Source organism: Tympanuchus pallidicinctus, unplaced genomic scaffold (assembly GCF_026119805.1).
Source record: "Tympanuchus pallidicinctus isolate F22 unplaced genomic scaffold, pur_lepc_1.0 scaffold1, whole genome shotgun sequence".
Classification (NCBI taxonomy): Eukaryota; Metazoa; Chordata; class Aves; order Galliformes; family Phasianidae; genus Tympanuchus; species Tympanuchus pallidicinctus.
Genome location: NW_026294618.1, coordinates 23199447 through 23211756, shown reverse-complemented (window position 1 = coordinate 23211756; position 12310 = coordinate 23199447). Strand labels below are relative to the sequence as shown.

General features: G+C 37.8%; 1 protein-coding gene across 3 annotated transcripts in view; it reads left to right on the top strand.

Moving 5' to 3' along the window:
* HMGCLL1 (3-hydroxymethyl-3-methylglutaryl-CoA lyase like 1) overlaps positions 1-3429 on the top strand; it is a 73910-nt gene extending 70481 nt beyond the window's left edge. For all 3 annotated transcript variants that reach the window (XM_052677008.1, XM_052677019.1, XM_052677004.1), the window contains one exon: positions 2129-3429. In XM_052677008.1, coding sequence (XP_052532968.1) covers positions 2129-2242 — 114 coding nt within the window. In that variant the 3' untranslated portion in view covers positions 2243-3429. The remainder of the gene's footprint in view (positions 1-2128) is intronic.
* Positions 3430-12310: the final 8881 nt, after the last annotated feature.

The following is a 12310-nucleotide window of genomic DNA, read 5'->3' as shown; positions in this document are numbered from 1 at the left end:
CAGAAAATAATGTCATAGATCATTCATGCTCATGAAGCTTCCTCATGAAGGGGAGCAGATGGGCTGATATCAATCTACTCTCTGTTGACCAGCAATAGAACCCAAGGGAAGGGCATGGAACTGCATCAGGGGAGGTTCAGACTGGATATCAGGAAAAGGTTCTTCACTTGGGGGGTGATCAGGCACTGGAAAAACCTCCTCAGAGCAGTCATGGGGTCATGGCACCAAACTTGACAGAGTTCAAGGAGCATTTGAACAGCGCTCTCAGATGTATGATTTTTGGGTGGTCCTTTTGTGGAGCCAGGAGTTGGATGCAGTGATCCTAATGGATCCCGTCCAACTTGGGATATTCTATGATTCTAAACTTTATAGAGGCCCTATAAAGTTTAGACAATTTCTGTATGGTTCCTGTGTAATTATAGTAAACAGTACTTGTGCTTACAGTGCCTCTGAAGTTTGGTTAGCAAACAATAAGCCTTTCTCAGAAGTGACTAAATACTGTTACCCTCATATCCTGACAATGAAACCGAAGTTCATACAGATAATAGACTTGGTATTTATGAGTGCTGAATGAGAACCACTTAATTGAACTCAGCAAGAGTTAAAGAACTGTGCTTTTTGGCAGATGCTTTTCTGATGGAAGTAACTTTTTCATGCTCGTCGATGCTATTGGAGAAACTTGTTTCTGTGTTTCATGGTAGCATAGAATAATTCTGAATATACGAAATGCTTACCAAATACACCTGAGTACATGTCTGAGCATCTATCTGAAGACATTATTTTGACTCAACAACGTTACAAATATCTGTCACTGCTCTTTTCCTACATCCATCTGTGAGCTATGCTTTTAGATGCTGGGATTTGTGCCTTCACTGTAATCCACTTGGGTTCATGACACATAAGAGTGACAATTTAAAAGGCAGATATGCTTGTGTTCCATTTAGTGATTATGAAATGTAAATATGTTCCTTATCAACATGTATCATGTTATTCGGTGTTACAGTGCTGAAAATGTGATTTTTGTATAGTTTTGTTTTCTTATTTTGGCATCTTACATAACCTAACCACTAAGTATGTCTGTGGTGGAATGTACCTTGCTTCTTCCTAATAAAAAGCACAGATGCTCTTAAGAATTTTGAGACTGTTATGTACAATAGTATTCTACAAACTAAAGCTGGGAAATGACCAAAGAAATAAAAACAGAATGAGCTGAAATTACCCTTGTTATAACTCTTTAAAAATTAACAATAAGTTTGAGGTGGTGCTGATTAGTATTGGAAAAGTATCTTTTAAAAATTCTAAGCAACTAAATGAGGTTTTGGTATAAAGTGCAATATTATGAGAATGTCTTTTTGGTGTAATAAGTCTTGCACTCTTTAGTGCTGACTGACTCACTACTCCCAGTTTTGTGTAGCTACTTAGTGTATTGGCAGTTGAATGTCTTGTTTTGCATCCCTTCTATTGGCTTTACCGGTTTCTAATTCCCAGTCTTCGGTGCAAGAGCTTGAATTATTTATACAATCTAACTCTAAAACTTCAAGTGTACATGAGTTGCTCAAGAGACCATTTTAGCTAGGACCGATCTAGCAGCTGCAGGTTTTTGCTCAGTTGGGTTACCAGTGTAAACTGCAATTTTGCACTGAGGGGAACTTTTTCAAGAAGGCTTTATTTGTTCAAGAGAATGCAGAATCCTGTTTCTCACTGATGTTATTTGCCAATAGATTTCCTCCATTTTCCTGAAATGCAGATGGAATACTTACAAACATCAAGTTTTTCAGCGCTTGATGATAAGCAATTGCAGCACATATTTAGACAATGTATTTTTCTTCCAACTTCTAGTTATTATTCTGATTCTTTATTCCAGATTCTTTTGTGTTCGAAATTTATTACTATAGTATTTGGTTCACTACCATTAGAGTAAGAGATCACCCTGATAGTGGTAGAACTTTTCACCAACAGGAAGCTGTGATTGTTGTGCAAGTCACCACAACCTTACTGAACTCCATTAATGACATATGAGTCAGACCCTTTCCAAAAATTAGACCCTGGAGCAAAATAAGATGACATTTAAGCATTTCCAGTGTGTGTGCTTTTATTATTATTAATGATTTTTACTTCTATTTTTCAGGGAGTCAATCTTTATACCGTGATGGAAGCTGGAAACTTCATCTGTACAGCTTTGAACAAGAAAACGAATTCAAAGGTTGCACAAGCTTCCTTCAATTCTAGAACTATCAAGTAAACGGATTTTCTTTGCAATTACATTTGTCATCTACCTTGACCAAGGACACATATATCAAGAAACCAAATATAAGAAAACCATTTCAGCAAAGAACTAAAATAGAAACCAGATATAACTTTCTGTTATGGAAAGAGTTTCCATACTGTAGTGTCTTGTTGAAAATTGTCTTATAAATAAGTATGAAATAAATGACTGTCATAAAGAATGCTATGTTTGGTACTTACACAGGTGAGAAAACTGTATGAACAGCAGATCATTTTATCATGCTTTAAGTTGAATTTTGTTTTTTGAGTTTTTTTCGGTTGAACTGGTTGGAAACAGTGAATACATAGTTAACTTTTAATCAAGATGACTTTTAGAGCAATACAAATATTTGCAGTAGTTTATGAGATCCCACAGTGTGTGTGGCCATTCTCTTATGTGTTTTATTTATCTGAGTCTATATTTTTCGTTTGTCAACTCAGTTCTGTTGTGAACACAGATCCAGATCAGAATTCACCGTAAGAAATTTTTAGATACAGCACTTTTGTTATTGTGTTTTGTTTAACATCTGTTAAATATATGGATGACTTTATCTTGTTCCAAGACTTTATGGTTAATGGCAGCCTTCCAGATCCTCCAAATCTGATGCAAATTTTCTTATTTGCTACATATGTTAAATTTGTTGTAGTTGCTTTTTTTTTTTTTTTTTTGTCAACTGTATTAAAACCTAATTATATTAAGCAATTAAAAACTGGCAAGATTTTCAACTGTCATTCAGGGTAGTAGTAATATAGAATGGGCAAAAATTTTGTCCATGGTCTCATTAAACAACTGGACTTTTTCTTCTATATTCTATGAGTTGACATTTTCCATTAATTTCTGAGGATATTACTACTCAGTTGGACTTGCTTACACAGTGAGAAGCATCTGTAATATTTCTCTGTGCTCTTGTGATGGTGATACTTTACTGTTAAGATGTCCTAGTTCAGCAAGATGCTAGTGAACTGCTTTGTCATTTTTAGATCTATAATTGACAAAAGCAAAGAAAAGCCTTATATCTATAAACTGTTGAAATGCTCCATGAAAATATTGTCATTTTTCAATTTGAAACATCAGTACTGTTACTGATTTTGTGTAGATTTTTTCAGAATTCTTTCAGAATATTTAACAATTTTTTTATCAGTAAAGTTTCCCCTTTCAGTCTGTTTCTGTGTGTACACAGTATAAGCTCATTTTAGGCTAAAGTGCCCAGTTCTGATGCAGACTGGTGAGTGTTTTGCATCCAAGATCCTGTGAGCAAGACTGAGCTCCTTGAAGATTGAAAGTGAAGTCACAGTTGGGAAAAAAAAGTAGTTTTTCTGCAAACCCCTTTTAAAAATTGGCCTGAAATCCAGACTAAACCACTGATGAGAGGTGAAGATCAGCCTGAGGAGATTCAAATACACTTTCTTTGGGGATGCCCTAACCAGTGAATCTAACCACGGGGATGAAAAAGAACATACTTCCTAACCAATCTGAATTTGTGTCACTGTCCAGGAAGGAATTCAGGATTCCTGAGACCAGAAAGATGACGAAGAAAAAAGCAGAAAAGGTTGTTTTTTTTTCTTTCAAGACGATGATGAGATCATTAATTGTAGGCCAGTTTGGGAATTGAATTGTCCACTTGTTCAGTAACTAACCAACTATGAATTTCTTAAATAAAAGTGGTTGGTTGCACTGCTATCACAACTTCTGTGTCAAATAAAATATCTACGCAGCATATAGAGTATAGATTAGAAGAGCTACCTCTGCTCAGTTCTCTGAAAGTTCTAGACATCTATATCATAACTCCCTAGAAGAATTCCTGACTTCGGCTCTAAGAGACCTTTAAACCCTGGAGGTTTGCAGATATGTCCTAGTGTGTAATGCACTGTAGGCTTTTCAGCAACCAGCCTGCTTGGTTTAGAGTTCTAAGGCTCTGAACTCTCCCTCTATGCACTGAAACAGGGTACCTATTACATTGTGAGAATGAAAAACCTAAAGTCATAGAATCATAGAATAACCTAAAATGCCTTAGTTCTTTACAGGTTTTGCTTTAGAAACAACTTAGGAGCTTTTGAAGAGTCTTGAATGCAGGTCTTTCGCTCTTCAGTGATGTGAGTGCTGGAAAAGATGAGCAATCACATCTGGAGCCCGTATTTCACCCACACGTTCATCTTCAATCACGTAGTGAGTTATAGTAATCCAGGGTGGAGGTCACAGACATATAGATTGTTTGTCAGGATCGTTTTAAAGGAGAAAGAAACACAGAGCCAGATTAAAAAATAATGAATGCTTATTTGCCAGAAGTGCCACCTGGGATGAATTTAAGCCTGGGTCCAGGTGAACAATCCCAACAAAATCCCTGAGATTTGTTAGACAACTCATGTTCATATTGCTAAAGTTTGTTGGGCACATAATGTTCTGCTGCTTGCTTTCCTGGGCTGGCATCCCTTTGACTGAGAGAGCATTTTAATGCCTACTCTTTGGCTTCAGAAAATAGACATACATCAACCTTAAGATCAAGGACTAATCTGGCTGTTACTCACATAGATAACACTGACTTCAACACAGCATAGTAAAGCAGTCGAGACTGCATCCCTTCAAAATACAGCAGAAGCAGCATGCATTGTGATAATGCTACTAAATCTAAATCCTTATGCTACCATTCAGAGTGATTGACCACCAGTGGTGGCTGCTCTTCTAGTCCCTATCAGCGTCTCCCATTGAGTTCACTTCACCCTAAAGTAACTCTCTGCTTGTGGAAGGCTTGACTGCAGGTGTTCTGTTTCCCTGTTGTGCAGCCCTATTCCTATTTGTGACCCAATTATTATGTCATTATAAAAATTATGTATTTGTTGAAAGCTATAAAGAGAAAGCAACAAAGTGCTGAATATCATGATCACACAGTTAGAATGTGGGGATATGCTGCCTCTCCATCTGTTTTGGTGGTGCTCCTATATAAATGCTGAAAAGGGGAGAGTGTAAACTCTTGGCATCTGCAGAGGAGAGAAGCTCCTCCTCCACACTGACTGCTCTCTGTGATTTTTACCAGAGCCACATGACATGTTCCAATATATTTATTTCTGTTCTTTGAAAACTGTCTTCTTCTGTGGGCCACTGGATTGAAATCACTACAAAGATCTTCTGGAACAACATGGAGGTCATTTTATTTGTGCTGGGGCCATGGAGTATGTAACTGGAATATCCAGGGCAGTCTTTGGTCAGTGGCCTTCTCTGAGACTGTGAAGGTTTGACAGATGACCGATGTTGCATTGCTGAACTTTCTTTAATACTTCCACAGTAGTTTTCCTTCTTTCCATGTTGTTGGCAATGACTAGAAAGTGAAATACTGGCTCTTGAAAGGTCAAGATACTCTATTCTAAAGGCATGGCTTGTACATGTTTCTGGAGAAGTTGATTAGTTCCGCTAGTAATGGGCGTAGTTCTTCGCTGGGCAGCAGTGTCATGGATCCCTTACATGGGCAGTGCTAATGTCTTCCAGCAGCAGCTTGCTTTGTAGTTTATTTGCAGCTTTTATGTATTTGGGCAACTTGGCTCTGGACCAGCACTTTAATGTTTTATTTTCATGTGTAGCCAGAGTTTATGGGACAAAGAAGTGAATATTCTGGTCTTGTGAATAAGTCCAGAGAAGCTTCGGCTAATTTTCCCTTCTTAATAGCATCATTTGAGTTCATAAAACTTTTACTATTGTAATAAGGAGACGCAGAATGAAGACTGAAAGTCTGTGAGGTAAAATTTGCTTTTTGGGATCAGCACTGTTGAAATGAAATAATCTTCATCCAAGGGTTTAGTGTGAATGTATGAGATACGACCATTTTTTCAGAGTTACTTTTAAGTGGTAGAAATATTGCTTAGATATGATGCTAAATATCTGAAAATTAGAATTCCGTGGCACTGAGTTTTATATGATTTCTCAGGCTGCCGTAAGTTCTTTTTTAAAAATAAGAGGTTGTCCTGTTCATATAATATTATCAGGATAACTGTTTCTCTAGATCCAAGATGTATGCGGAAGTAGATAAATGTAAAAATCAGTCTTGAGATATGAACGAAAGACACACTTCCTTTCAGTTCTTACTGATAAATCTTTTTCTACTAAGATGCGTTTTTGAACATTTTTTTTCTCTAAGGTTCTTCTCTAACACTGTGTTGGTACTGAGTGCTACAGTGTCACCACAAGCAGAAGAAATAAAGCCAAATTCAACTTAGTCCCTCAAAGCTGATGTAAAATGGTGATGCGTTTGTTAAGGAATCAGCATGTACCCTCCTGGTTATATCCATTGGTGATTTTGCAATGTGTGATGTGAAAGATGAAACAAAGTCTTTCTCAGTGTTTATTGAAAGTGATACACTCATCTATTATGCCAGATTCAGCAGCTCTGATTTAGCAGCTCACACATATGGCATTAGCAAATATGAGCTGTCCCTCTGACATGTCCTCCTGTGTTGACTTTGTTGCCTCATAATCTATTTGAAGTACATTTTCTTGGATTTACCTTTTTTATCAGTTGTCCCTGTGTGCTTTTATAGCTGACAAATCTCTTCTAAGTAACTAGGAAAACATTTTTTCCCTCCATTAACTGAACATTAAAAGCTACAGGCAGTAATGGAGGTACAACTTGAAAATTCAATGAGGCTTCATCCAGCTTTAGATGTTCCCCCGCAAAGTAGAAATCTCTGCCCTGTAAATGGTGTCCAGAGACTCTCTGTACAACTCATGGGAGATGGGACGGCTTCAGCATCTGGTCTGAAATGTCAGCATGTTGACTGGGGAATATTCTTGGAAAAAAATTGCAGTAAATATCCTAACCTGTGGCACTGAGCTGCCTCAACCCTCAGCTGAAGACATTTGTCTTCACCAGTCTGAATCCAACAGTAAAAGACTCCCATGATAATTTTTTAAAAGAACAGAATGGTGTTCACTCTTTTAAGGCACTGTGCTGGGGATGTTGATGGTCCTGCTTGCATCTGTCATCTGTGTTAGTAGGCTATGATTCCCACAGCTTGAGAGGGTTGTCCCTCTAAAAAGTAAATCCTCTCATCTCATAAGCAATTGGAGTAGCTGAAGAAAATCTTCCTTTTGAAGAATTTAGGACTCACTATGGTAAGACAAGAGAAGTGTGGACTTTGAATTTTAGGCTTTATATCTTCAGCACTGCACAAGGAACCAAAACCTGTATGTCTCAAAGACTCTTTACATTTAATTTGAAGCAATCTTTAGATAAACTGCATAAATGATATTGAAAACAAAAACTGACGTACAGTATTCCCTGTTTCAAATGAGAATAAGACTAAAATTTATGCTTTCTCTCTAACCTGGTTATTCTTCATTTCTTTGCTGTGCAATGTCCCAGCTCCAGTGGAAGGGAGGCAAATCATGTGTCCTTACCCAAAATGACCATGGAATACCGAGTCATCAAAGAGACATAAATGTGGACTTTATTTTCCTCGGCAGATGGTACAGATGTCTCACTTCAGATAAAAAGTTTTTAATGATGAGGCTGTTAGAAAAGATAATACTTCATCAAGACCCATCCACGTGCTTTCCTGTGCAACCTCTTGTAGGGAGCCTTCTTTAGCGGGGGTTTGACCTAGCCCCTGTGATTCTGTCATGAAGCTACTCTACAGGGCATATGATATTGTTGGGTGATTCCTAATCGTATTTGGGACAAAAGTGGCAAGACTGGGGATGCTGCTCTTCAAAAAATGCTGACTGAACTATAACTGTATTTGTGTAGTTGGTGCTGTGCTGCGCAGAGCTTCTTTATTCAAGAAGTAGTTAGAGTCTAATCATGGTACTTGAATACAGATTATGACAGCAGAGATTCCTTTATTTAATAGTTAACGCTTACATACAACTGACAGAATATAGTGCCACTATGAAATATAAATCAAAAGAATTGTGATACAGGTACACGTTACATGTTGTAATGGAGGAAATTTACTTTTCTTTTAAGCATTAAAGTTAGTTCTAATGAACAGAGCACATCAAATTCCACATATACAGTACGTACACAGTATCCACTCAATATCTTGCAGTCTTTCAGAACAACCCACATGCTTACTCCAGTTTCAAATGCATTTTACGTACTCCTGTGTGTGAGAGTTTGTGTGTCTAAGCACACGTATGAAGAGTTCCTAACATCTTAGTATAAGCTAATTAGAAAATTGTGTTGGATATTATCATGAAAAGATAAGATATATGCTGCTTGTGGTGATAGCAAAACAAGAAATGCCAGTCTGTTACTTTGTGCTGATCAGAACCTGATTGTTACAAAAACACAACAAAGATAATCAATTTCTAGTAAACAGAAGCTTAGTCTAGCGAAACAACTCAGCTACAAGGAGAAATCCAGAACTCATCACCACAAAGTGGGATCCAGAATGGTGTGTTAGGGACCATGACTCCCAGTACAGTGCACAGGGAGAATTAGGCACTTCGAGTATGGCCTAGAGACAATGAATATGAAACAGGGATGGAGAGGTTGTATCTGATCTCTCAAGAAACAGGCATTTCACTTCATCCCCCATCAAATGTTTTTTGCCACTGGGAATTCAGACCATAGAATGTTTTCTAAAATTGTTGTTTTCAGACTGGCAAAGTTCTTTCATGTCTTTTTGAAGCATCTTGGAAAGGAAGGAATAACCAGTTTCAACAACAACGTGCTGGTCAAAACATCCACCCAGGCACCCAGTTTAATTCCTCTTTGCACTGACAGAGGCTGTAATCCTGATCTTCCTCTACCCTACTGAGTGCTCCACAATCAAACTGCAGGCCACCTTCCCATGTGTGCTGCCTCATAGAAAGCCCATTGGGTACATGGAGGAAACCTGGAGTCCTAAATCCCCACATATATGCTTTCTAACTGCTCTCTGAAATGTTTCCGAGTGGATCTTTTTCCTTTCTGCCTGATAAATTCACATCTGTAGAGTGGCTCTCGTAGTTTGCTCCACAAGACACACTGCAAAGCCAGACTCGTGCTGATACAGCATTAAAATCAGACACGTGAGTCTGAGGATATAGCAAATGTATAGCTCAGGACAGATCTATGAATCTACGCAAAAATATGTTTGTTTGGTTTTTTTTTTTAGCTTGTGAAAGTTTTAATGTGTTAATAAATAGAAAAATCTTCTCTATGCACAACTACAAAATTACGTAATTTATAGTAAGTTTTCTATTATATATTTTATTACCGCATATGTACAACAGGCTGGCTTTCAAGAGTAGCCTTAAAAAGCATAAGCAACAAAGTAATTCATCTGTGACTTTTATAATGGACCATAAATGTTTCAGAAGAATGATCTGGCGAGGGACTTCTTGACTCGTGTTTTGTTCTGCAGGCTCTGAAAACAAAGAATGTGCATGTATTTAACTATAAACTATACGGCTTTTGGTTTGAACTTTGGCTTAATTGAAATCAGTGGCAAAATTCCCCTCTTTTCATGATGAACTTTGTGGTATAAAGTAATTCCCTTCACCATTATTAATGTGCTGTTCTTTCTTCCATCCCCTGTATTCTTTAAATCTGAGTTTTATTTATATGCTGATATTCCTGTAACTGCAAACCTAAAGGCCTCTGTGCCCATATATCCTTGAATTGCCTTTTGCATTTTTCTGCACGATTCTTCTTTGATCTGCCTCTGAATTTAATAATGAAATTCGACTCAATATCCCCCCCACTATATATAGCTCCTGCTACATCATGTTCTGTTACCTATCATCTGACAGTGTAATTCTTGAAATCTGGCCATTTAATTTGGTCCAAGAAAATGTATCATTTAAGAAAAGGCCATGTTCATTTGATTAAGTGAATGCACATTTCTGTTTTCTTACCAAGCACTGGCATATGGGCAGCATTTCATACTGTGTGTGGGAATGTTTACAGAATCCTATCAGCAAAAATGGTATTTGGCAAGAATATTAACTACAATAGCAGCATTCACAGTTCTGTTTCTAAATATGTTATAATGCTGAATATTCTCATTTCCTTTCTGCACTTCCTCTGCCTTCTACGGGGCTAGGAAGGTAGCCTTGAAGAATTTTTGAATTCAGATTTCACCTTCCCCTGCCATGGGACAGGAAATGAAACCTCCTAAAGCCTGAGATCTCCGTATGAATGGAGGGCATTGTAGATATGCATCATATTTCACATCTTCCCGTGACACCCGCAATGTCAGTTCTTTCCATAGCTGGGATATGCTGGACTGTTTTTAAAAGACAGTCACAGTTCCAACTCTCAACTAAATCAAAACATTTTATTTTCTGCTTTTCCAATTTCCTAGAACCAAAGATTAATGCTCCTATCAAATTACCTGATCTTTAGGAGAGTCAACAGGACTATTCCTAGGATGAGAACTATGCAGGAGGAATAGGCAATAATGTAGACTGTTTCACCTACAAGCCAAAACCAGAAAGCAGACAAGAAACATTCTTCAGTGACAAGAATCAGGTTTGAGATCTGAATTGGAACACATACATTTGCACACTAAATTAGCAATCAGTTCTGATGCCAGTAATTAAAAGGAGATTGTATGCCAACGGTGGGAGTTACTCCTGCTTCCTTGCAGCTGGTGCAAAATCATTTTCAGACTTCTAGTAAACACCAGCTCCAATAGCACTTCACGTGTGTAGCACTACCTTTTACTCTACCCCGGGGAAACTGCAACAGCTTGTTAGTCTGATTTGTGTTTTGGAGTATTTTCCCTGTTGATTTTAAGATGTCAGTTTTATTCGGTGTATTGGAGGAGATCTGGCTCTTAAATATCTGCCTGGCCTCTTTTTCTTTTTCACATATTACCATAATTGCAGTGTGAAGCAATACTCAGTCTAGAATCAAATTAAAGTAAAATGGGATCTAACATTGTGTTTCTGGGCCCCGTGCCCATGGAGTTTCCTCTTACTCTTAGACTTCTCACCAAGAAATCACTTAGGCAGCTTATGTGCTAAAAATTCTGACTGTTGAAAAACTGGGAATTGTTTCAACTGTTATTTTCCAAAAGGGGGGAAACTTGTTTTTCCTGATGGAGTGAATGTATCACTTTTGATCAAATATTCCAAAGGGAAAATATTTGGCTCAGAAGGAAACATAATGTGCCAGAGCGTGCCATCAAGATGTGCAGAGGTTCAACAACAAAATGACCCAAATCAAAAGCCACAGGAATAAAAATGAGACCCTTCTACTTGCCTATTGCAAGATGTTCACGATGAGATCATGCTAAAAGCCATATATTTTCTCCTGCCTTCTGAGAAGCATGGGAATTTGTAAAGCTGGGACAGGGCACAGTTTTGTGGCTGAAGTGACAATTCTTCATTTTATATTTTCATTTTATATATTCTTTGTTTTCTAAGTACTTGAATGTGCCTATTTATCTTCCCTTAAAAATGTTGTAGGTTGTCTGTTTCTTGATAGGCATCCTACTTGTCTAAAAATGCAAGGAATGTTTTATGTTAATTTTCACTATTAATCTGTCTCCATCCAGTTCTCAAAATGTGAAATACTGCTAGGGGAGTTAGAAAATATAGATATGAAATTTTGGCTCTGTTCATCCCATCCATGAAAACTACCAGAATACACATGCAAGTTCCTGTATGACATGATGGTCTGTGTGATTCCATTTTTCTCATCTGAATATGATCTTAGCAATGATTTAAGGCTTGAAACCAGTACCTAAACAAACATCAAGAACACTGACTGAAATTAAGCCCATTTGTAGTTATGGGTCTGTAAACAACCTTAGCTCACATGCTGTGCCCCTGTTCACATTTCACTGGATAGCAGACATCAGTGATTAAAAACATGATTAAAAGTTCAAACACTTTCCTACTCCTAGCAGGATAGCAAATAAAGAATGCAGTGTACACAGGTCACATCATGACTGGGTTCTAAGAAGTAGCTGTCTACTTTAGTGCTTCTCTTCAGCAGACTGAGGTGCAAAAGAAGAGATCTTATCTGAGTTATCTGGCTGGATGGAGAGAGGGATGCAAATATCTGTGTGCCTTGTGAAGACTGAAAGGTACACACGATGTGCAAGGACACAGTGCAGTAGA